Source organism: Thalassophryne amazonica, chromosome 16 (assembly GCF_902500255.1).
Source record: "Thalassophryne amazonica chromosome 16, fThaAma1.1, whole genome shotgun sequence".
Taxonomy (NCBI): Eukaryota; Metazoa; Chordata; class Actinopteri; order Batrachoidiformes; family Batrachoididae; genus Thalassophryne; species Thalassophryne amazonica.
Genome location: NC_047118.1, coordinates 43,537,974 through 43,560,812, shown reverse-complemented (window position 1 = coordinate 43,560,812; position 22,839 = coordinate 43,537,974). Strand labels below are relative to the sequence as shown.

The following is a 22,839-nucleotide window of genomic DNA, read 5'->3' as shown; positions in this document are numbered from 1 at the left end:
GGAGCCATGATTCATGTCAGTCCACTTGGTGCAACAGCTCTCCAAGGTGTGATCACTCCTTTTTAGATGCAGACTAACGAGCAGATCTGATTTGATGCAGGTGTTAGTTTTGGGGATGAAAATTTACAGGGTGATTCCATAATTCTTTCCTCAGAATTGAGTGATTCCATATTTTTTTCCCTCTGCTTGGTCTAAAAAGGTAACCGTTACTGACTGCCACAATTATTTTTCCTGATTTCTTATAGTGTTTCTTAAAGCCAGAAAGTTGCCATTTGAAATGACTTTAGTTTTGTGTCATGTCTGTGATCTGCTTTTTTTTCTACAAAATTAAACAACTGAATGAACATCCTCCGAGGCCGGTGATTCCATAATTATTGCCAGGGCTTGTATATATATATATATATATATAAACATTTTGGTTTGTATGCATGTGAATGCAGCTTAATGAAAAGAACTTATGGCGTTGAGTTATAGTCTCAGTATATCGATATTAAATTGTGACATAAAATAGACACTTGTTTTACATAATTACATTAAGGCTATTGTACAGTTCATTTTAGTATTCGAGAATTTGTTTTTGTAGTTGGTGCAGTTCATGGTGAAGCACTGGTTGCCTTTTTCCCCCCTCATTTCGCTTCTGTTTTACAGCTGGCGTAACTGGCTCAAGTGGTGTTTACTTGGTTTTGAATCAACTTAAAAAGTATCAGGTTTGGTATCAGTGGTATTTACTTGGTATTGGATCAACTTAAAAAGTATCAGTTTTGGTATCAGTGGTATTTACTTGGTATTGGATCACGCCACTAATTAAAATGGTCAAACAATTCAGTCACTGTATGGTTGAGTTGGGTGGGTTCTGGTGACCCTGAGGGGGCGTGGCCTGCCGCGCTGCGTCACTGATGGTTATATAGGCTGCAGCTGTGGCGGCGGGCTCGCGCTGCTGAAAGTCTCACAGCACGGAGCCCCGGCGGCGCGCGCTCACACGCACAGACACACACTCCCCAAACAAAGAGAAGCACGCGAAACGGTCGAGCATCCCACCCTTCCAGCGCGAGCCAGCTCACTTTCAGAACCGGGCCCCCCTCCCGACCCAAGGCTCGAGCGCACAGAACCGACTATGACCACAAACGGCGCAGCGAACGGAACCAGCGACATGCTGCAGATCCAGTTCGGACTGATCAACTGCGGGAACAAATACCTGACGGCGGAGACGTTCGGCTTCAAAATCAACGCGTCCGCAACCAGCATGAAGAAGAAGCAGATCTGGACTCTGGAGCAGAGCGGCGACGACTCCAGCGGCAACGTTTTCTTGCTCAAGTCACATCTGGGCCGGTACATCGCCGCCGACAAGGACGGCAACGTGAGCGGGGACACCGAGAGCCCGGGCCCCGAGTGCCGGTTCATCATCACCGCCCATGACGACGGCCGCTGGTCGCTGCAGTCGGAGCCGCACGGCCGCTACCTGGGCGGCACCGAGGACCGGATCATCTGCTTCGCCCAAACCGCCTCCGTGGCCGAGAAGTGGAGCGTGCACATCGCCATGCACCCGCAGGTGAACATCTTCAGCGTGACGCGCAAGCGCTACGCGCACCTGAGCGCCAAGGTGGATGAAATCGCCATCGACCGGGACGTCCCGTGGGGTGTGGACTCGATGATCACGCTGGTGTTCCGCGAGCAGCGGTACCACCTGCAGACCTCCGACAACCGCTTCCTGCGCAACGACGGCGCGCTGCTCGCCACCACGGACAGGAGCACGGGCTACACGCTGGAGTTCCGCTCTGGTAAGGTGGCCTTCAGGGACTGCGGAGGCCGGTACCTCGCGCCCTCCGGGCCCTCCGGTACCATGAAGTCCGGCAAAAGCGCGCGCGTGGGCAAGGACGAGCTGTTCGTGCTGGAGCAGAGCCACCCGCAGGTGGTCCTGACCGCCGCCAACGAGAGGAACGTCTCCACCCGGCAAGGTGGGTGAGGTGACCCCAACACCCCGAGTCAGGGGAACCCCAGAGCCGCCGTAAGGCCCCCATGCGCTGTCCGCTCTTAGACAGACCTCTGTCACAGTTAAAACTTTAGTAAGTTGCCCTGTGTAACTAGTCACCTTAAATATAAAAAGTGGGTAAAACCTAAAAGAATTGGGTTTGTACGAATTAAATTAACAAATTAGTCTAAAAAGCTGAACTCATTTGTGTGACCAAACCAAGGTTTTCCTCTTTTTTTTTTTAAGTTAGGCTTTTTAGTGCAAAACATTGCCATCAGTAGGAAGCAAATTTTTTTTGAAATAAAAAGTTGAGCTTTAAAAAAAAACATCTGCCAATTGTGGGTGTAGCATGAAAGTTCAGCTATTGTCTGGCTCCACTTCCTGTCAGATTTGAACATTGCACAGGAAAGTGACCCGTAACAGGAAGCTGGGTTTGTGTGGTTTAAAAAAAAAAAAAAGTTTTGAAACACAAAATGGTCTATTTTTAGTAACTGTTCACGGTTTCAAAAATTGGTGACATCAAGTACACAAGGGGGTGGGATAATGGCTCAGAAAATGTCTTGAATGAAAATGTTTTGAAACACTAAAAGAAGCATTAGCTGTGGGTAACAACTCTGTTTTAGAAATGCCCAAATCAGTTCTGAAACTTTAAAAAGTGACTCACTGCTTTGAAATTATCAAAACAGATTACAGTTTCAGAAAATTATTCACTGTTGCAACTTTTTAGTTAACTACATATTAATTACCGAATCGGTCACTGTAGCAAATCATTGCAGCAGTTGACACCCCCCCAAAGAAAATTCTGGAGCCGCCACTACTTACAGTTGCCATCCGCTCCAAATATTAGCAAATTGTTTTGAAATGCTAACTAAAGCATGATGTGTAGTGGACAATTAAATTCCTCAGTTGAGAAAATGATTCAGTGTTGAAAGAAAAAAAACTACACAAGACACTGGTTTCAGGAAACGAGTCTTTCAATTGTTTCAAAGATTCAGTGGAACAAAATGCTAGAAATTTTGATTGCAACATTTAATACTTTAGTGAATCGAGTTAACTTGGTTCATAAGGAATTTAGGTTTTGTTGACCAGAGTGGTGTTCAAAGTGTGGGGCAGGCCTCCCTCAGGGCCACTGAGCCATGTCAGCAGGGCGAATGTGCAACTTTCAACAAAGGAGATCTGATACCAAAAACCATCTAAGGCTGTGTTCCCCCCCCCCCTTCCTACATCAGATTCAATGTCATTTGGAAGATGATTTGGAAACACACAAAGGCTTCTGAAATGTTCCAGAACAGTGTTTTTTCTAGATCTATTGAAGTTGAGACACCTTTGTTGTTAAAGTTCTAAAACCATGTTCCCACAAATGATTGTTTTAATAACCCTTAATGTACACATATTGTAATTGTAGCTCATCTGTTAAAATAAATCTGTAGAATTCCATATATGAAAGTGAACTAAATATTCCAAATCCATGTAATCATTAATTCCAGGACAGCAGCAGATATGGAGAGAGTGACAGAGATGGATGTTAATCCACTAATTTGCAGAAGTTTTAGTTTTTCGTTGTTGGTGTTGAGGGCAATGTCCACATGTGCTGTCAATCAAATGTGGAGGAGAGTGGATGTGACAAAATGCCAAATTAATCACAAACCTCTTGAGAAGATGTTCGGTGGCGGTGTGTAAATGGCTGTTTTAATCTTCCTGTGTGCTTAATATTAAATACAGAGTTAAATTTGTAGTTTTTAAAGGAAGCAGAAGTTCAGATGAGCTCCTGCAGGAAAGGGTTGTCCTGAAGGTGGTTCCTGATCAATCACTGATCATTTGTGTATCGGTGATTATCAGCAGTCATCTGACCTGCTGAATTCTGGGGAAAATGTCAATAGTCAGACCCTGAATGTTATTTTATACCATGTTTCAACATCATTGTTTGTATGTGGAGTCTAATGGTGTCCATGTGTGTTTGGGTTTCAGCTGCCCATGCATGTATCCTCCTCCTTCTTCCTTCCTTTATAGCCTTTTCTCCTTCCTCTTTATATCTCGTTCACACCAAGCCATCTTTTGCTGTTCCTCCATTTTTAATCATTCCTTCTTCTCATCCTCCCCCCTGACTTGTTACTGAATTTCCAAAAATGTTTCTGCTCCCACAAAGCTGAATTTTTCCACGTGCTGATGGGGAAAACCCCTGAAGGGTGTGATTTTTTTTTTTTTTTTTTTTTTTTTTTTTTTTTTTTTTTTTTTTTTTTTGCATGGAAGTGTTTCTGTTCTGGACTGATGTTCCAGAGGCATGAGTGAGTGCAACAGAAAAGACAGAGCTTTTGATTAAAGGGAACAATTTGGAGAAACTGCAAAATATTATCAACTGATCCACTGAAACTTAGTTGACTTGAAATATGAAGAGGTTTTATATCTGCATGAAAATGTACTGTATCTTCTGGAGTGTCAGTTGAACCAAAGTATTAGTCATATCTGCCCAAAAAATGCTTTATGAAGGGTGTGGGGTAGGGATGGGCATTGAAAGATTTTATCAATACCATTATTGATCCGATTCCTTATCGATACCGCTTGTGAATTTTCTGTGTACTAAAAGTAGGCTTTATAGGTTTTCTATGTCAACATTTTGAGTCTTGGTCAATAAATGTAAAATTGCACAGGTCTACTAAGTTGCATTTTGAAATGTGGTGCTGTTGCTTCATGCAGCAAGAAACAAGATTAACTTAATTGGTGCATTAGTTTTAAATGCAAATCCACATTAGCAAGCAGAATTTAACAGGCTAATGATATTGCATGAGACAAGAACTTGAGTATAAACTGCTTGCCACTAAACAGATAAAAAAAAGCCTTCTCAGTGTGCACATTTACTCCACTAAATGTTTTAACATTTTTAAAACTTGACTAGTTTCATCTTAGCCTAGTTGTTGTGTTCACTGCTTCTTTGGCTGTATCACATAGTATGAAGGTTATATTCCCTTTTTTATTAGTGTGATTTTTTTTTTTCAGTTTGAGAGCATGGATTATTAATTTCATTTGTTCCAAGACCCACCACATCTTGCACATACAGATCTTGTTTTACAGTGACTAGCGTCTAGCTTAGTGGTGCATTACTGGCCCCTTTTGATCCAGACTGTACATGGCAGTGCCTCTTTCAGATCAGTAAACAGGAACAGCTTGTCGCGCATGTAAACGGTGCCATCTTGTGGCCATAGGTGATAATGCAGTTTTTTTCCTACATATATAAAGTTGCTTCAAAGTACAAGTAGCAGAGCAACGAACAGCAAAATGATTATGGAAAAAAAACCCTGCAGTTTATAATTGTCAAAATATAGTATGTACTGAGCAAAATGTCAATTTAATTCAAAATGAATTGATGTTGTATATTGATTTTTGGATGGCAACTCCTCCAGTATGTATTTAGCCTCTCCCCACCATATTTTGTGCCAATAAAGTTGTCTTTTCAGTAGACTTCACCATCACAGCTGGATCGGTTAGTTGGATTTTGAACATTTGCTTGGTGACTGATCCTGTGTCCTCAGTGACCTGTCTGTCCAAATCCAGCCACAGTCAGATCTAATCTTTACAGGAAGCCCATGTTCATCCTGCCAACAACTGGATGATGGTGATGTGAAATTAAACGGGCTCCAGATGTTGCCAGACTGACAGCTGCTTCTGGCTGCTCTCTGTAGCGGCCATTTAGCTGCCAGAGCTGAGCCAAGATGGCGGTTTAGCTGGATTCCATTAGCAGTGTAAGGTTTTTAATGTACCTTTACAAGACCTATAGCATCTTTTAAGCATTGATAAATTCCACAAATCTGACCCAGTCCTGTGGCTGTGAACCTTGGAACAGTGATGGTCTTAAATTCCCAGGGAGGCTTTTTAACACCTGTTTAATTCCCAGGCTGTTAGCCTGGAGCTCGCCTGCCTTTAAAATACTCTGTTTTCTCTGTGAACTCTGATACACAGCGCTGTTGGCTCTGGGTGTGATCAGGCTGCTCGCTGTAACTTGTAACTCTATTGCGGGACAAACTGTCAGTGAAAAGGAGCAATAAAAGCTGTCAGTTCAAACTGTTGCAGGTCTCAGCTGGATAGCATTATCCTCTTTATATCTTGATTTGTTTATTCACCAACTTTTTTTTTTATTCTGTGGATTTGTAAGTTTTCTTGATGCTTGGAGATGCTTGTGGCATTCACAGGTTAATGTTATTTTTGGGTGGTGTAATGAGCAGCAACCTTCATTACTTGGAAAAAAAAATGTGGCAAGTCTTGCAGTTCCTTAAATGACCACTTGAGGCTGGCTCCAAAAATGGGTCACTTCCCATAGAAGTTGGTGTTAAAATGTCCAACTTTGTAGTGCAAATAAACATGCTTCCAGCCTGGTACAAAAACAGGTTTTGTGTCTAGCTAATTTCCCTGTTGATGTACATGGGATTTTTTTTAAAAACAAAAAGTTTAAGCGATTTTTAAGAAAGTGGTGAATAATTAAGGGTGTGGCTGCTTTGACTGACTGTAGAAAAAAAAATCTAGCTTCTGTAGACTTGAACGTTTCATTTCTGAGCATTTTATTACATGTATCTGAGCTTATAAGGCTTCCTGAATAGTTAATTATAGTAACAGAATATCTAAGAACTCAGTGCTCCAGTATTTCTGTCAAGTGTCAAGTGTGAGTCTTGGATGGGCAGCTGAGCTCCGAAATGATGCATGCACAGTGGAGGCAGGGCGGACCAATTTTTAGGGGCGGACTGTTCGGTCTGCAACACCGGTATATGTTCTTAATACGCAAACTCAAACCACCAACCAGCCAAAAAAATGTTTTGGTAAGGGAGATAAGGCACATGTTTGGGCTTCATTTGTCCATCCAGGTCGTGCTGGTCCTGCCCATTCTCCATCTCTTTACCCATTTACGTGTTGGCCAGGAGTTAGGTGGAGTCAGGCACTGCCAAGACTGATATTGACATGAGACTGAACCGCTTCATTTGAGGTCTAAACCCGCTCTTCAGATAATCTGTGCAAGAAAATTAGTTTTGTTGCAACAGTAAAGAACAAGTACACTACATCTGGAAAGTATTCAGTGATGTGCTTTGTCCACATTTTACGTTCTGTTATTCCAAAATGGATAATTCATTTTTTTTCCTCACAATTCTACACATCATACCCCACTGAGCAAGAAACATCTCCTGGATGCACTGGGACACTTCATCAGTGACTTATCCTGGGGTCAAGTGTTTTGGGTCTCACAACATCAGACACCCTCACCCAGGCGACCCAGCCAGGGATGATCAGGCCCTAGCTAGTGTCCCAGCAGCAACCCACGGATCAGCCCTCTTCAACCATAGCCACCTGGTGGCTTTCTCTGCAGCCTCACTTGCGGCACAAATGGCCTTCTTTTTGGCTGCTCCCATGATGCCCAGCCGACTGAGAACTTTGCAGAGTGAGCAACCTGCAAACCCTCTGCAGCCAACTTCTACAGGTTCTTAGTAGGTCCTCCAGCCTTGGTTCCTGCACTGGTCCACCAGCTCTTGATACTTGGCCCATTTCCTTTCGTTTGCTTCCTCTATGCGGTCCTCCTAAGGCACTGTGAGTTCCAGCATAAGATGTTTTGAAGCTTCAGAGGTGATGATCAAGTCTGGTCGTAGCGATGTTATGGCATTGTGCTGTGGGGACTTCAACTGCTTTCCAAGATCAGCTTGCAGCTGCCAGTTAGAAGCTGTGTGGAGGAGGCCTGTTGTTGTTTTTGCCTGTGCCTGGGGTTTTTCTCCTGCTCTGATGAAGGTGACTTCCTTCCTCTTACAGTGGTGCTGCCCACAAGTGTTAATAGCTGAGGCTAGGCTCTCAGCAATTGATTTGAGCACCTGGTCATGGCACCACTGGTAACGACCATCTGCCAGGGCTTTGGGGCAGCTGCTGAGAATATGCTCTAATGAGCCTCTTCCAGAGCAGAGTGGGCAGGAAGGTGTTTCGTTCTTCCCCCAGGCATGAATGTTCGCTGGGCTTGGTAGGGCATCGTAGACTGCTTGCACCAGGAATCGGATGTGGAAGAAGTCTGCCTGCATGATGTTTGCCAAGGTGATCCTGTGCTGCAGTGTACTCTCCCACTTCGTCCATGCTCCTTGCTGCCGGAGTCCTACTGCCTGTTCCTCCTCCACCCCTGCATGGACCTCCTCCAGGAGCAGCTGGTGTTTCTCCTTACTCTTGGCCTTGCTGACCTGGGCTTTTGGAAAATAGCCCAATCCTGCTCAGCCAGTTGCCAGGGTGCCCACCAGGGCCTTCTGTCTCAAGTGTGACTCCGGCATCTCCACTGCCATCTCTGCTCTCCATTTCCTTCCTGTTCTCACCTCAATGCCTGCTGATGACACCTTTCCATCCCTGGAGTCCCTATACTGTAGCACTTCTCGTGTGCATGCCACCTTAAACTCTTCAGTGAGACCACTGAATGGTAGCTGCAGGGTGTTGCTTGTCCTGTGCTGTGCTGGTGAGGCTGCGTGGTAGGCCCAGCCACTTCCGAAGAAAGCCAATGATCTTCCTTTCGAGGGACTCAACTGTTGTAATTGGGATGGCATAGATCAGCAGAGGCCACAGAACTCGAGGCAGAGTGGAGTGCTGATAGAGCCGGGCTTTAAATCTACCAATTCAGGCCAGACCTGTCAACCTTGCTGTGCCAAATACCAAGATCTTGGGTAGACTTCTGGATGGCAGTGGTGTCTTTCAGGGTCGAGTCAAAGAGCTTCCCCAAGCTCTTGACTGGCTGTTCCATAATGACAAGGCAAAGGCTATTTGCCCAACCGTTGGGCAGATAAGTCGTACATTGAACATTACACACACAACCGTTGGGCAGATAAATGTCTTACCTTATTCGCCCAACTGTGATCGTGTATTTTACATGTTTTGTTCATCTAAACTGTGTTTTTACACTACTTTTTAAGGCTCTATTGAGGCGTATGTTGGACACATTTAACGGCGCTGTCTTTAATTACCGCGAAAACACCGTAATGAAAGCAGACAAACTTCATACGTATTTTGAACGGAAGCCTGTTAACGACGGAACGGTTTTTGAACAAAATGCTGCTTCTTGTCTGTAAGATGGTGTTAGTTTGACACAGTTCCCTGGGTGTGATGAGCCAAACAGAACTGCTTTAGATCACAGCTCCTCTGCAGGCTGCGAACCCTCCTGCAGCTGGCGAGAAAATATCTGCCTTCCCCCCCACGTTGAAACCGGAAGTGAACTTACAAGTGCGCTCATTGGTCGGTTGTGGTTGGGCGTATATGCTATGCTGGGGTATTTACTTTATTGAACCAGCGGTTGGGTGAATAGCCACTTGGTAATGACAATATGAAAGCTTTTTTTAATTTTTTTTTTTAGATTTTTGAAATTTTATTTTGATGTTTTATTGAAACTGGCATTCCGATGTACATATATTGGGCTTGCTTGTGCATCAGACCGCCGCCCCCCCAGGCAGAATTTTGTGTGGAGAGCCCTGGACTCTGATGGGAGAATGTTTGCAGTATAATTCTTGAGCTTGCGCATGTCTAGGTTTTAGAACATCCACTGTCCTAACATCCTGAAGGCTCTGGTTCCTTGTAGTCCAGTGGAAGCAACTGTCAGAACAGAACTTGCAAACCAAAGAGCTTTAAGTGAACCTCACTTTTTTTATGGTGAGAAATGATCTGTTTTTTGATGCTCAGATTGTTGAAAAAGGTCTTTAAAATTTAAGAACCTAACCATGCTGAGAACACAGTCAGCAGTTATCTTGGATGGTCTGTCCTGTTGGAAGTGGTTCCTATTGATTCACGTGCTGCGTTTCCGTCGTCGGACAGCTGTGGCTCCGTGTTGCGTCTGGCTGTGATTCAGCCTGACTCCTTTCTGTATCCTTCACCTCCTGCTGACAGGAAATGAGACATGAGACGTGTGGCTCTGACCTTGGCTGGTGTGTTAATCTGTGTGGGGTGAAGGGCGGCGGTGTGCTGCCTCCACGACGCATCAGTGAACAGTTTATTCATCCTTGGCGTCACCCGGCTGTGATGGCGTGTGCATGCTGATGCTTGAATGTGTTTATTGAACCTCTGTGTGTTTGTTTTCAGACTGTGTGTGTGTGTGTGTGAGACTGGGAGCTGCTTCAAATCCACTGCAGAGCTCCGAGGAGCCTCCTCCTCTTCACGCTGATTCAGCTGCTCTCCAGTGTGTCGTTCATGGGGGGGCGAGTGGGTGGTGCTCCTCAGTGTGCACAGAGCAGCTGTTTGTCCATTTTTGACTCCAAACCAAACAGAAAAATGTTTTAAATTTTCATAAAAATGCTGTAACATAAAGAACTTGACACAGCATTATTTCAGCCTGACCTAATTTTTAATAGTCTTGACATGAGTGTCTTTTTTTTTTTTTTTAAATCAATTTATTTTATATCCATTTGGCTTGGAGACCAATCTGAGCCAATCACATGCATTATAACTGCTGCAGGATGTTCAGGCAGCCCTTCAGTTTATTAATTCTCTGGTAGGCAAATGTATTTGAACCATCAGAATGCTTTAAAAGTTGCTGTTTCCGGCTGGTGAGTAGCACAGATGTCTAACACAGTGGATCACCAAACGTTGGCGTGATATTTAATGTTATCAATAACTAGATATCGTAGATTACTTCAGACCACTTCTTCTTCTTCTTCTTTTGATTTTAGCCTGCAATAGTCATTTTGAATTGTAGCTTTTTGAAGAGTGGTTTCAGCTAGAAAAACCTCCAGTTAGCAGCACAGATATCAAACGGTGAATTATTTGTTCTTGATTGATAATTGGGTATCGTAGCTTAGATGACACAAGTTGACATCCCATTGAAGCGTGCTTTGAACATTTAATGTGCTTCGTGACCTTTGCTTTGACTGAAGAGGTGGCTGTGAGTGCAGTCACACGTGCGCACACAGCAAAATTATTTTTTTGGGAACATAAATAGCCAGTGGCTTTCCACAGCACACACTAAAACACAGCTGTAAGCAGAGAACATACCACTTCAGTTTTTCCTGGTCTGACACAGAAGAGAAGTGGATATAAAACATAGCATAATGATTATACGTTTTATTATCCTTTAGTATGCTAACACTTTAGATAGATACCAGTACACTCATAGCTTCTGCTTCTATAGCTTAGCCTACTAACTATATTTGATTTTACTACTAGTCTACATACTAAATTACCTATACTACAATCTTCTCCTGTGATGTCTTACCCTTCTTATGTCTTATTATTTGAGACATTCCAGAATTAGAGAACATTTACTGTCTCCCACCTGATATTTAAAATACTTTAGTCCAAAATAACAAAATATATCTCATAACCTGCCAATTAAACTGTCATAAAGCAGAATAGAATAATTTGCTGCAAAGAAATTCTTTACATAATTAAATATACTGAATAGGTGTAAAATACCCCTAAAAATGAGTTTTTTCTCTTGTCCCCACCTCGCTTTTACATCATTTTAAATATCGAAAATAAATCTTGAATTGTCTTGTTGTATTTTCATTACATGAATCTTTTGTACCTGTAAAAAGCATACAAAAGAATAAAACATATTTTGAATACTATTTATTGTGCTATGAAGCTGTGTCCCTGAATGTGCAAGCAACCCTGTTACCCATACCATTTTTGCCTGGCTGATGAAGGGTTAAAATGTCATATTACATCATCCAAACATTTTCAAAATCCATGGGTTGACCAAAGATGAGTGCCCTCTTGCATCTTTGATATATTTTCAAACTTTTATGGGTTAACTGAGGGCGTAAAGCTAAACCACTCAACCCTGTTACTCATAGTTTAAGAATAATGTTGAATAATTTAAAATTTTTCTGTAGTTGTAAAACTACATTGGTCCTTGACCTTGGTAAAAAAAAAGCTAAATTAAGCAGCTAGCTTTTGTTCATTAGGTAGATGCTGTATTAGCGTTGATTTGCAACCCTGTTACACTCAACCCTGTTACAACATGGTTATTATCATAGTTAACAGTGTTTATGGTTAAAGATGTTTAGCTAAATGATAAAAATTAATTTGTGTACTTTAATGTATTTACATATGAATATCTTTTATATTATTAAAATATTTACATATTTTACATATTTCAAAAATAAACTATAAAAATATTAAAAAATAAAATATTAAATGTGTCACTGGGTGTTTATCTAAAGTATCTGTTTATCTAAAGTTCATCTGAGCAATAATGTTGCAACTCAATTTGCAACCCTGTTACAAAAGCATTTTTATTAAAGTAATGGTAAATAATGGTACATAATTTTGTCATAACACAAATTAAATCTATTGTCCTTAGAACAGCTCTAATGATTATATGCACAATGTATTTGAGAATAGACACTGGGAAATTCAACAAACCATATGTCACTGTTGGAATATCAGATATTTTAGACATTAATAGTTAATCAGATTAACATATATAATGTATATCAATAGTCTTGCCTAAAATTCTGACTATTCAGGGTAAACTTACTTCCTTTATTGAATGAAATAGGCTTTACTGAAAAATATTTTTAGATATCCTTTTTCCAGACCATATTGTATTTGTAACAGGGTTGCGCGGATACATACACACAGCAAATAAAACATATGCAGTGGAAAAAGTACAGTTGATGGCTGAGCTTGACAAATCATATAATTTAGTAGTTTATGACCCATATTTCTTAAATATACAACATAAGATGCTAAAACTGAAGATTTATTTTTAAGTGTATATGCCAACATGTCCTCTAATTATGGAATGTCCCATATATACTTTTTTTCTTGAGCCACTTGGGTAGGTAGGGAAAGTTCCCATGGGATAAAAAAGCTTTTCAACCTACCATCCCTGGTTCTCAAGACCAGGCACCTACGTGGCTCTACTGTCTTTTCTACACTCCTATTTTACTCTACCTTTTTTAGATATTTAGATATACCTTTGTATACTGGCATAGTTCCACCTTAGAATTGGAATATAATATATGATATACCTTACTGAATTTTCATGGCACGGCGTGGTGTGATTCTGCTACTTATAAATCTCTTGCAGTACTTTTGAGAAGTGAAAATAATATGGTTCTACTGAAGTAAGTTTTTTCTGGGGGGCACTGTCTGCATGTGTCACAATAACTCCCTCAATGTTTTGAAATGGATGCAACTATGAGATAGGAACTGCAAGAGCTTCTGGCAGAAATGTAAATAGATGTGTGAATGGTGTATGCTGGTTCTTGTGGTGATTTTGTTTGTATAGAGAAGTGTAAATTGTATGAGACTAACCTGAGGTGCACACCTTTCAAGAGTAGGGATGCACCGATCCACTTTTTTTTTTCACTTCCAGTTCGATACCTGAACTTGGATATCTGCCGATACTGATACTTTTCCAATCTGATACCAGAGCTGAGTTTATTTTATGCAGATATTTTGTATTCCCAGTTATACAGCTTCATGATTAATTGTTTAGAGGATGATTTTCTTGAAAAGACATGAAAGTTCAGTTATAATTTGCCAGAAGGTACATCTAAAGTGGAAGCCTAGATTAGATGTTTTGGTGAAATCATCATTTATAGACTTAAAAGAGTAAAGATGGCACTCTCTCTCCTTCTCAATTTCGATGGAGCTTTATTGACATGGAAAACATGTTTACATTGTCAAAGCAAGTGTTGGAGCAAAAAAGTCCTCTTTCTCTCTCTCTCTCTCTCTCTCCCTTGCTTGCAGTTTTCTTGCTGAGCAAACACTAAGCCTTTCAACTGTAAAATAAACCATACATTTCTAAATGTTATAATCAGGGACACTCAAGGGAGTAACTCTGGGGAGACACTGAAGGATTTTGGTGGGTTTTTTTCCCGTTCAGCAGAGAGAAAGTAAATCTATGTTCAGCTGTCCTCCTCAGCTGTGCTCTGAGCTGCTGTTCAAGCATTTTACAGCCTTGAGATGTTGAAGTGGCTGATTTTCAGTAACAATTCAGCTAATTTTTTGGAAAATCCATGCTCGGCGGCACAGACCATTTGAACCCGAGAGCTGGGCGGAAATTTGCTGTTACTGGAGGCTTAAATCTCTCGGCTGCGGTGCGTATAAAACAGCTTGGCTTCAGCTCAGACAACCCCCCCCCCCTGCTCAGCAATAAACACAGCAGAGAGCAGGCAGCATGGCAGAAGTTTCACCGACTCTCCGGTATCGGAAAACCCTCGCAGGTTGGATCGGGAAATTCCGATCCGCAAATTATCTGTATCGGAACCCGATTTGAGTGTTTAACGCCACCTCTTGTTGCCAGTATGACATGTAAAAGTAGTTTGCAATGATCAAATGACTTCATATTTTTCAAATGAATACAGCAAATAACATCTTGGTTTTGAGTGTCTGTGGTGTTGCTGTAGACTGAAAGTCTCATCAGTGTTTTTGGCACTGGAGGTGTTAAGACTGACATTGAAGCAAGCCCGGTGCCAGAAAAAAAATATTAAGGGGGCGATGAGTTTATCACGGGGGGCGGGGTCGTGTGCACTGGAGGGGACATGCCTCTGAGCGTGTGTAATGAATTGGGTGCGCTCCTGGAAAGCTCATGTATTTAGGCTACACCGTTGTAAGAGAATGACTAAGAGTAAAGAGTGATGACAGTATTTTTTTTAATTATTTGAACATATAGACCCTCGGTCAAGTGATCTCCTGCATACCACAAAACCAAACCAACAACTGATCTGAGAAACGACACGAGACAGTAGATTAACCTCACATACAGCCCTCCATCACAAGCGCAAACACAGCGCATTTGGGCATGTGCGCTACTCCATGGCACAGAGCCCAGCTACGCATGCAGTCACAAAGTTCTTCTGAAAAACTGGAGCAATCTGAATTCGGTTGGATGAATATGGGTGGGTGTGTGTGTGTGTGTGTGTGTGGAGACAATTCACCTCGTAAGTGTAGCTTATTCGTAGCTTTGGAGGCCAGGCTGGGTGAATTGGAGACTCGGCTCCGCACCGTGGAAAATTCTACAGCTAGCCAGGCCCCTGTAGTCGGTGCGGACCAAGGTAGCTTAGCCGCCGTTAGTTTCCCTCTGGCAGATCCCGAGCAGCCGGGAAGCAGGCCGACTGGGTGACTGTGAGGAGGAAGCGTAGTTCTAAACAGAAGCCCCGTGTACACCGTCAACCCGTTCACATTTCTAACCGTTTTTCCCTACTCGACGATACACCCGCCGAGGATCAAACTCTGGTTATTGGCGACTCTGTTTTGAGAAATGTGAAGTTAGCGACATCAGCAACCATAGTCAATTGTCTTCCGGGGGCCAGAGCAGGTGACATTGAAGGAAATTTGAAACTGCTGGCTAAGGCTAAGCGCAAATTTGGTAAGATTGTAATTCACGTCAGCAGTAATGACACCCGGTTACGCCAATCGGAGGTCACTAAAATTAACATTAAATCGGTGTGTAACTTTGCAAAAACAATGTCGGACTCTGTAGTTTTCTCTGGGCCCCTCCCCAATCGGACCGGGAGTGACATGTTTAGCCGCATGTTCTCCTTGAATTGCTGGCTGAGTGGTGTCAAAAATGAGGTGGGCTTCATAGATAATTGGCAAAGCTTCTGGGGAAAACCTGGTCTTGTTAGGAGAGACGGCATCCATCCCACTTTGGATGGAGCAGCTCTCATTTCTAGAAATCTGGCCAATTTTCTTAAATCCTCCAAACCGTGACTATCCAGGGTTGGGACCAGGAAGCAGAGTTATAGTCTTACACACCTCTCTGCAGCTTCTCTCCCCCTGCAATCCCCTCATTACCCCATCCCAGTAGAGACGGTGCCTGCTCCCAGACCACCAATAACCAGCAAAAATCTATTTAAGCATAAAAATTCAAAAAGAAAAAATAATATAGCACCTTCAACTGCACCACAGACTAAAACAGTTAAATGTGGTCTATTAAACATTAAGTCCCTGTTAGTAAATGATATAATAATTGATCAACATATTGATTTATTTTGCCTTACAGAAACCTGGTTACAACAGGATGAATGTTAGTTTAAATGAGTCAACTCCCCCGAGTCACACTAACTGCCAGAATACTCGTAGCACGGGCCAAGACGGAGGATTAGCAGCAATCTTCCATTCCAGCTTATTAATTGATCAAAAACCCAGACAGAGCTTTAATTCATTTGAAAGCTTGACTCTTAGTCTTGTCCATCCAAATTGGAAGTCCCAAAATCCAGTTTTATTTATCTATCGTCCACCTGGTCGTTACTGTGAGTTTCTCTGTGAATTTTCAGACCTTTTGTCTGACTTAGTGCTTAGCTCAGATAAGATAATTATAGTGGGCGATTTTAACATCCACACAGATGCTGAGAATGACAGCCTCAACACTGCATTTAATCTATTATTAGACTCTATTGGCTTTGCTCAAAATGTAAATGAGTCCACCCACCACTTTAATCATATCTTAGATCTTGTTCTGACTTATGGTATGGAAATTGAAGACTTAACAGTATTCCCTGAAAACTCCCTTCTGTCTGATCATTTCTTAATAACATTTACATTTACTCTGATGGGTTACCCAGCAGTGGGGAATAAGTTTCATTACACTAGAAGTCTTTCAGAAAGCGCTGTAACTAGGTTTAAGGATATGATTCCTTCTTTATGTTCTCTAATGCCATATACCAACACAGTGCAGAGTAGCTACCTAAACTCTGACATAGAGTATCTCGTCAATAGTTTTACATCCTCATTGAAGACAACTTTGGATGCTGTAGCTCCTCTGAAAAAGAGAGCTTTAAATCAGAAGTGCCTAACTATTAGAGAAAAATTATAACCATCCCAAAGACGTATCGTTATCTTTGGCTGCTTTCAGTGATGCCGGTATTTGGTTAGACTCTTTCTCTCCGATTGTTCTGTCTGAGTTATTTTCATTAGTTACTTCATCCAAACCATCAACATGTCTATTGGACCCCATTCCTACCAGGCTGCTCAAGGAAGCCCTACCATTATTTAATGCTTCGATCTTAAATATGATCAATCTATCTTTATTAGTTGGCTATGTACCACAGGCTTTTAAGGTGGCAGTAATTAAACCATTACTTAAAAAGCCATCACTTGACCCAGCTATCTTAGCTAATTATAGGCCAGTCTCCAACCTTCCTTTTCTCTCAAAAATTCTTGAAAGGGTAGTTGTAAAACAGCTAACTGATCTGCAGAGGAATGGTCTATTTGAAGAGTTTCAGTCAGGTTTTAGAATTCATCATAGTACAGAAACTGCATTAGTGAAGGTTACAAATGATCTTATGGCCTCAGACAGTGGACTCATCTCTGTGCTTGTTGAATGAATGAAAACTATTTATTTCGAACATTTGATACAACAATTACAAGATAGATCAGTAAAGACAACAACAAAAAAGTTCCTACTGTGTACCCAACATGTCCGAAAAGGGGTAGCGTGAAGCATCAGCTTATTTATCCCTACCCCTTCTTCTCCACAACCAGTAATACCCTTTGCCACATATACACATAGATTCCTACACACCTAAACCGATATATATATATATATATATATATATATATATATATATATATATATATATATATATATATATATATATATATATATATATATATATATATATATATATATATATATATATATATATTCAACAAAAATATAAACGCAACACTTTTGGTTTTGCTCCCATTTTGTATGAGATGAACTCAAAGATCTAAAACTTTTTCCACATACACAATATCACCATTTCCCTCAAATATTGTTCACAAACCAGTCTAAATCTGTGATAGTGAGCACTTCTCCTTTGCTGAGATAATCCATCCCACCTCACAGGTGTGCCATATCAAGATGCTGATTAGACGCCATGATTAGTGCACAGGTGTGCCTTAGACTGCCCACAATAAAAGGCCACTCTGAAAGGTGCAGTTTTATCACACAGCACAATGCCACAGATGTCGCAAGATTTGAGGGAGCGTGCAATTGGCATGCTGACAGCAGGAATGTCAACCAGAGCTGTTGCTCGTGTATTGAATGTTCATTTCTCTACCATAAGCTGTCTCCAAAGGCGTTTCAGAGAATTTGGCAGTACATCCAACCAGCCTCACAACCGCCGACCACGTGTAACCACACCAGCCCAGGACCTCCACATCCAGCATGTTCACCTCCAAGATCGTCTGAGACCATCCACTCGGACAGCTGCTGAAACAATCGGTTTGCATAACCAAAGAATTTCTGCACAAACTGTCAGAAACCGTCTCAGGGAAGCTCATCTGCATGCTCGTCGTCCTCATTGGGGTCTCGACTTGACTCCAGTTCGTCGTCGTAACTGACTTGAGTGGGCAAATGCTCACATTCGCTGGCGTTTGGCACGTTGGAGAGGTGTTCTCTTCACGGATGATGTGAAGGAGATGTGTTGCACTGCATGAGGCAAATGGTGGTCACACCAGATACTGACTGGTATCCCCCCCAATAAAACAAAACTGCACCTTTCAGAGTGGCCTTTTATTGTGGGCAGTCTAAGGCACACCTGTGCACTAATCATGGTGTCTAATCAGCATCTTGATATGGCACACCTGTGAGGTGGGATGGATTATCTCAGCAAAGGAGAAGTGCTCACTATCACAGATTTCGACTGGTTTGTGAACAATATTTGAGGGAAATGGTGATATTGTGTATGTGGAAAAAATTTTAGATCTTTGAGTTCATCTCATACAAAATGGGAGCAAAACCAAAAGTGTTGCGTTTATATTTTTGTTGAGTATATATATATATATATTTACAAGCCGAAGCAAAAAAACAAAAACACCTTAACCCTCATTACCCTTCCTCCTCCCTATACCTAGAAAAAAACATATTTTTGTACCGCTGTTTGAACTGGTTCATGCTTGGACATTGCTTGAGCCCCACTCTCAATCTGTTCCACATCCTCACCCCACAGACAGAAATACAGAAACCTTTTAATGTTGTTCGTGCCCACTGATGCTTTAAATTAAATTTCCCCCTCAGACTGCAATCCCCTGATCTGTTAAACATATTTTTAATATTTGCTGGAAGTAAATTGTTTATTGCTTTATACACGATTTGTACTGTTTGAAAATGAACCAAGTCTGTGAATTTTAAGAATTTGGATTGTAAAAATAGTGGATTTGTATGATCTCTATAGCCAGTATTATGAATAATTCTTATAGCTCTTTTCTGCATTACTGATAGTGATTGTGTTGTACCTTTATAAGTATTACCCCATACCTCTGCACAGTACTGTAAATATGGTAAAACCAGTGAGCAGTAAAGAATGCAGAGTGAGTTGTGGTCCAGAATGTTTCGCTTTGTTTAGAACTGAAATGCTTCTTGACAGTTTACTTTGTATATATTTTATGAGTCTTCCAGTTTCTTATCTATTATCACCCCCAGAAACTTATTTTCATGTACCCTTTCAATATCTACCCCCTCGACTTGTAACTGAACCTGTATGTCTGTATTACAATAGCCAAATAACATGTATTTTGTTTTACTTAAGTTTAATGATAATTTGTTTCTGTCAAACCATATTTTCAATTTTCCCATTTCTATACTGATCTTCCTCAGTAACTCCTGCAAATCCCCCCCGAACAAAAAATGCTTGTCATCTGCAAATAATAATTTTAATATTTTGGAAACATTGACAATATCATTTATATAAATTAGAAACAGTTTTGGACCCAATACTGACCCCTGTGGGACGCCACAAGCATTGTCCAAGCATGATGTATATTCCCCCAACTTCACAAACTGTTTTCTGTTACTTAAGTAGCTTCTCACCCAGTGCAACACCAACCCCCTAATCCCATACTGATCAAGTTTATTGATTAATATGTCATGATTGATTGTATCAAAAGCCTTTTTAAGGTCTATAAATATTCCACTGAATGTAATTTGTGGTCTATGGCATTTGTAATCTCCTCAACTGATTCTATTAATGCAAGTGATGAACTATGTGCTCTGAATCCATATTGACTATCAGTAAGTAATTTATGTTTATTTATGAATTTGTCTAATCTATTATTGAATAACTTTTCTAATTTGGAAAATTGTGGAAGCAAAGAAACAGGTCTATAATTTGTGAAGTGGTGTCTATCCCGTCTTATACAGCGGCACAACCTTAGCTATTTTCATTTGATTGGGAAATTTACCGGTTTGAAATAAGTTACAGATGTATGTTAATGGTTCTACAATCCATTCAATGACCTGTTTTACCACCACCATATCAATTTCATTTAAATCGGTAGATGTTTTATATTTACAATTATTCACAATGTCTATAATTTCTTTTCCATCCACTGCTGTGAGGAACATTGAACAGGGATTTCTTTCTATGAGGTTATTATCCCAATCCTCAGGTTGGGAATTGGGAATTTTTTCTGCCAAGCTTGGTCCAATATTTACAAAAGAATTATTAAAACCGTTGACTACCTCATCCTTATTTTCCTTCTTGACATTATTATCAATGAAATACTGAGGGTAACTCTGTTTTTTTACCATTTTTGATAATGCTATTTAATATATCCCATATTCCTTTAATATTGTTTTTGTTATTATATAATATGTTACTATAATATTCCTTCCTACATACCCGTATAATATTAATCTATTTTTGTATTTCTTATATCTATTTTCTGCCTCTTTAGTCTTTAGTTTTATGAATTCTCTATACAGTGTATTTTTCTTATTACATGCATTTCGTAACCCTTTCGTCATCCATGGTCAAGCTTGGATTTTTTGTTTTCTGTAGTCTTAATTGGACAATTTTTATCATATAATGATGTAAATATTTGTAAAAAAGTTTCATATGCACTATCAACATCACTCACTGTATACCTTTTCCCAGTTTTGCTCCTGTAAATCCTTCTTTAGTGTGTTCATGTTTTCCTCTGTCCGCACTCGCCTATATTTTATTTTCTCCTCTGGCTGATTCCGCCGATGGTTTCTATTATAAACGATGAAAACTGGTAGATGATCACTAATGTCATTGATTAATAATCCACTCAGTGTTATTCTCAATATCATTGCTGAATATATTATCAATTAAGGTGGCACTATGGGATGTAATTCTGCTTGGCCTGGTGATTTTTGGATATAAACTCATACTGTACATTATACTGATAAATTCATCTGTTATTTTATGCTTATTTGGATTGAGCAGATCAATATTTAAGTCACCACAAATGAACACAGTTTTTTGATTAGTTTTTGAGAACATTTTTCCCATACAGTCAGTGAATGTTTCAATACTAGATCCTGGTGCTCTATATATACAGCTGACTAATACATTTTTGCTTTTTTCTTCACATATTTCAATAGTTATACATTCTAATAAGTTATCAATCACAGTTGTCATATTGTCTACTATTTTATAATCCATGTTCTTATCCACATACACAGCCACTCCTCCTCCACTCTTATTCTTTCTGTTTACACAATTAAATTCATATCCATCCAGTTCAAAATCCATTCCTTTATCTTCATTGATCCATGTTTCTGATATAGCAATTATGTTAAATATTTTTTTAAATTGACTTAAATATTCTTTAATGTTGTTAAAGTTTGCATATAGACTTCTGCTGTTGAAATGGATTATTGATAATTTGTTATCCGTTTTAATGATCCGATTAAACTGTTCATCTGTATAATAGCAACAACTGTCATTGATATTTGAGAAGAAATTATTGTCCGGGTCTATATCGTGCTCCAAGTCCAGTACATTGTGGTCTGTGTATTTAAATGTTCTCAGTTCTACTTTTCCATGATCAGCAATCCTTTGAGTTATATCCTTCTTGTCTCCAGATGTAGATGATGTAGTAGATGAATAGGTTCCTCTGGTCTGTGTCATGGTGTTGTGATGTTTGTGTCCTCATACCTTATTGGTCGTATTTGTCCAGATCCTCGATGTTCCTGATTACCATAACCTTCGCTTGTTCTGGTGTTCCATTCAATTTGATAAATGTTTTGCAGTTGGATGTCCATGTCTGTTGAATTTTTCCCTGCTTTTTTAAGAAACGAGCTTTCCTGGCGATGTCTGCGTTTCTTTTGGTCAGATGTTCATTGATGAATACGTTTGTTCCTTTAAGTTTCCGTCCCTGTTTTAACAATGCCATTTTATGTTTTCTGTTGACAAACCTCATTATAACTGCTCGCTTGTCTCCATCCTCTCTCCTGGGCAGGGGGTGGCACGCTTCAATGTTATTACAGTCCATTTGAATACCTTAGATTGTTCTGTTAGACCTCAGTGCTGCTTTTGATACTGTTGACAAAATTTTATTACAGCGATTAGAGCATGCCATAGGTATTAAAGGCACTGCGCTGCGGTGGTTTGAATCATATTTATCTAATAGATTACAATTTGTTCATGTAAATGGGGAATCTTCTTCACAGACTAAGGTTAATTATGGAGTTACACAAGGTTCTGTGCTCGGACCAATTTTATTCACTTTATACATGCTTCCCTTAGGCAGTATTATTAGACGGCATTGCTTAAATTTTCATTGTTATGCAGATGATACCCAGCTTTATCTATCCATGAAGCCAGAGGACACACACCAATTAGCTAAACTGCAGGATTGTCTTACAGACATAAAGACATGGATGACCTCTGATTTCCTGCTTTTAAACTCAGATAAAACTGAAGTTATTGTACTTGGCCCCACAAATCTTAGAAGCATGGTGTCTAACCAGATCCTTACTCTGGATGGCATTACCCTGACCTCTAGTAATACTGTGAGAAATCTTGGAGTCATTTTTGATCAGGATATGTCATTCAAAGTGCATATTAAACAAATATGTAGGACTGCTTTTTTGCATTTATGCAATATCTCTAAAATTAGAAAGGTCTTGTCTGAGTGATGCTGAAAAACTAATTCATGCATTTATTTCCTCTAGGCTGGACTATTGTAATTCA

At 40.4% G+C, this 22,839-nt stretch overlaps 1 protein-coding gene across 1 annotated transcript in view; it reads left to right on the top strand.

The window, feature by feature from the left end:
* The first annotated feature begins 1,056 nt into the window (after positions 1-1,056).
* LOC117527518 (fascin-like) overlaps positions 1,057-22,839 on the top strand; it is a 40,579-nt gene continuing 18,796 nt past the window's right edge. The window contains exon 1 of the mRNA XM_034189906.1: positions 1,057-1,955. Coding sequence (XP_034045797.1) covers positions 1,115-1,955 — 841 coding nt within the window. The 5' untranslated portion in view covers positions 1,057-1,114. The remainder of the gene's footprint in view (positions 1,956-22,839) is intronic.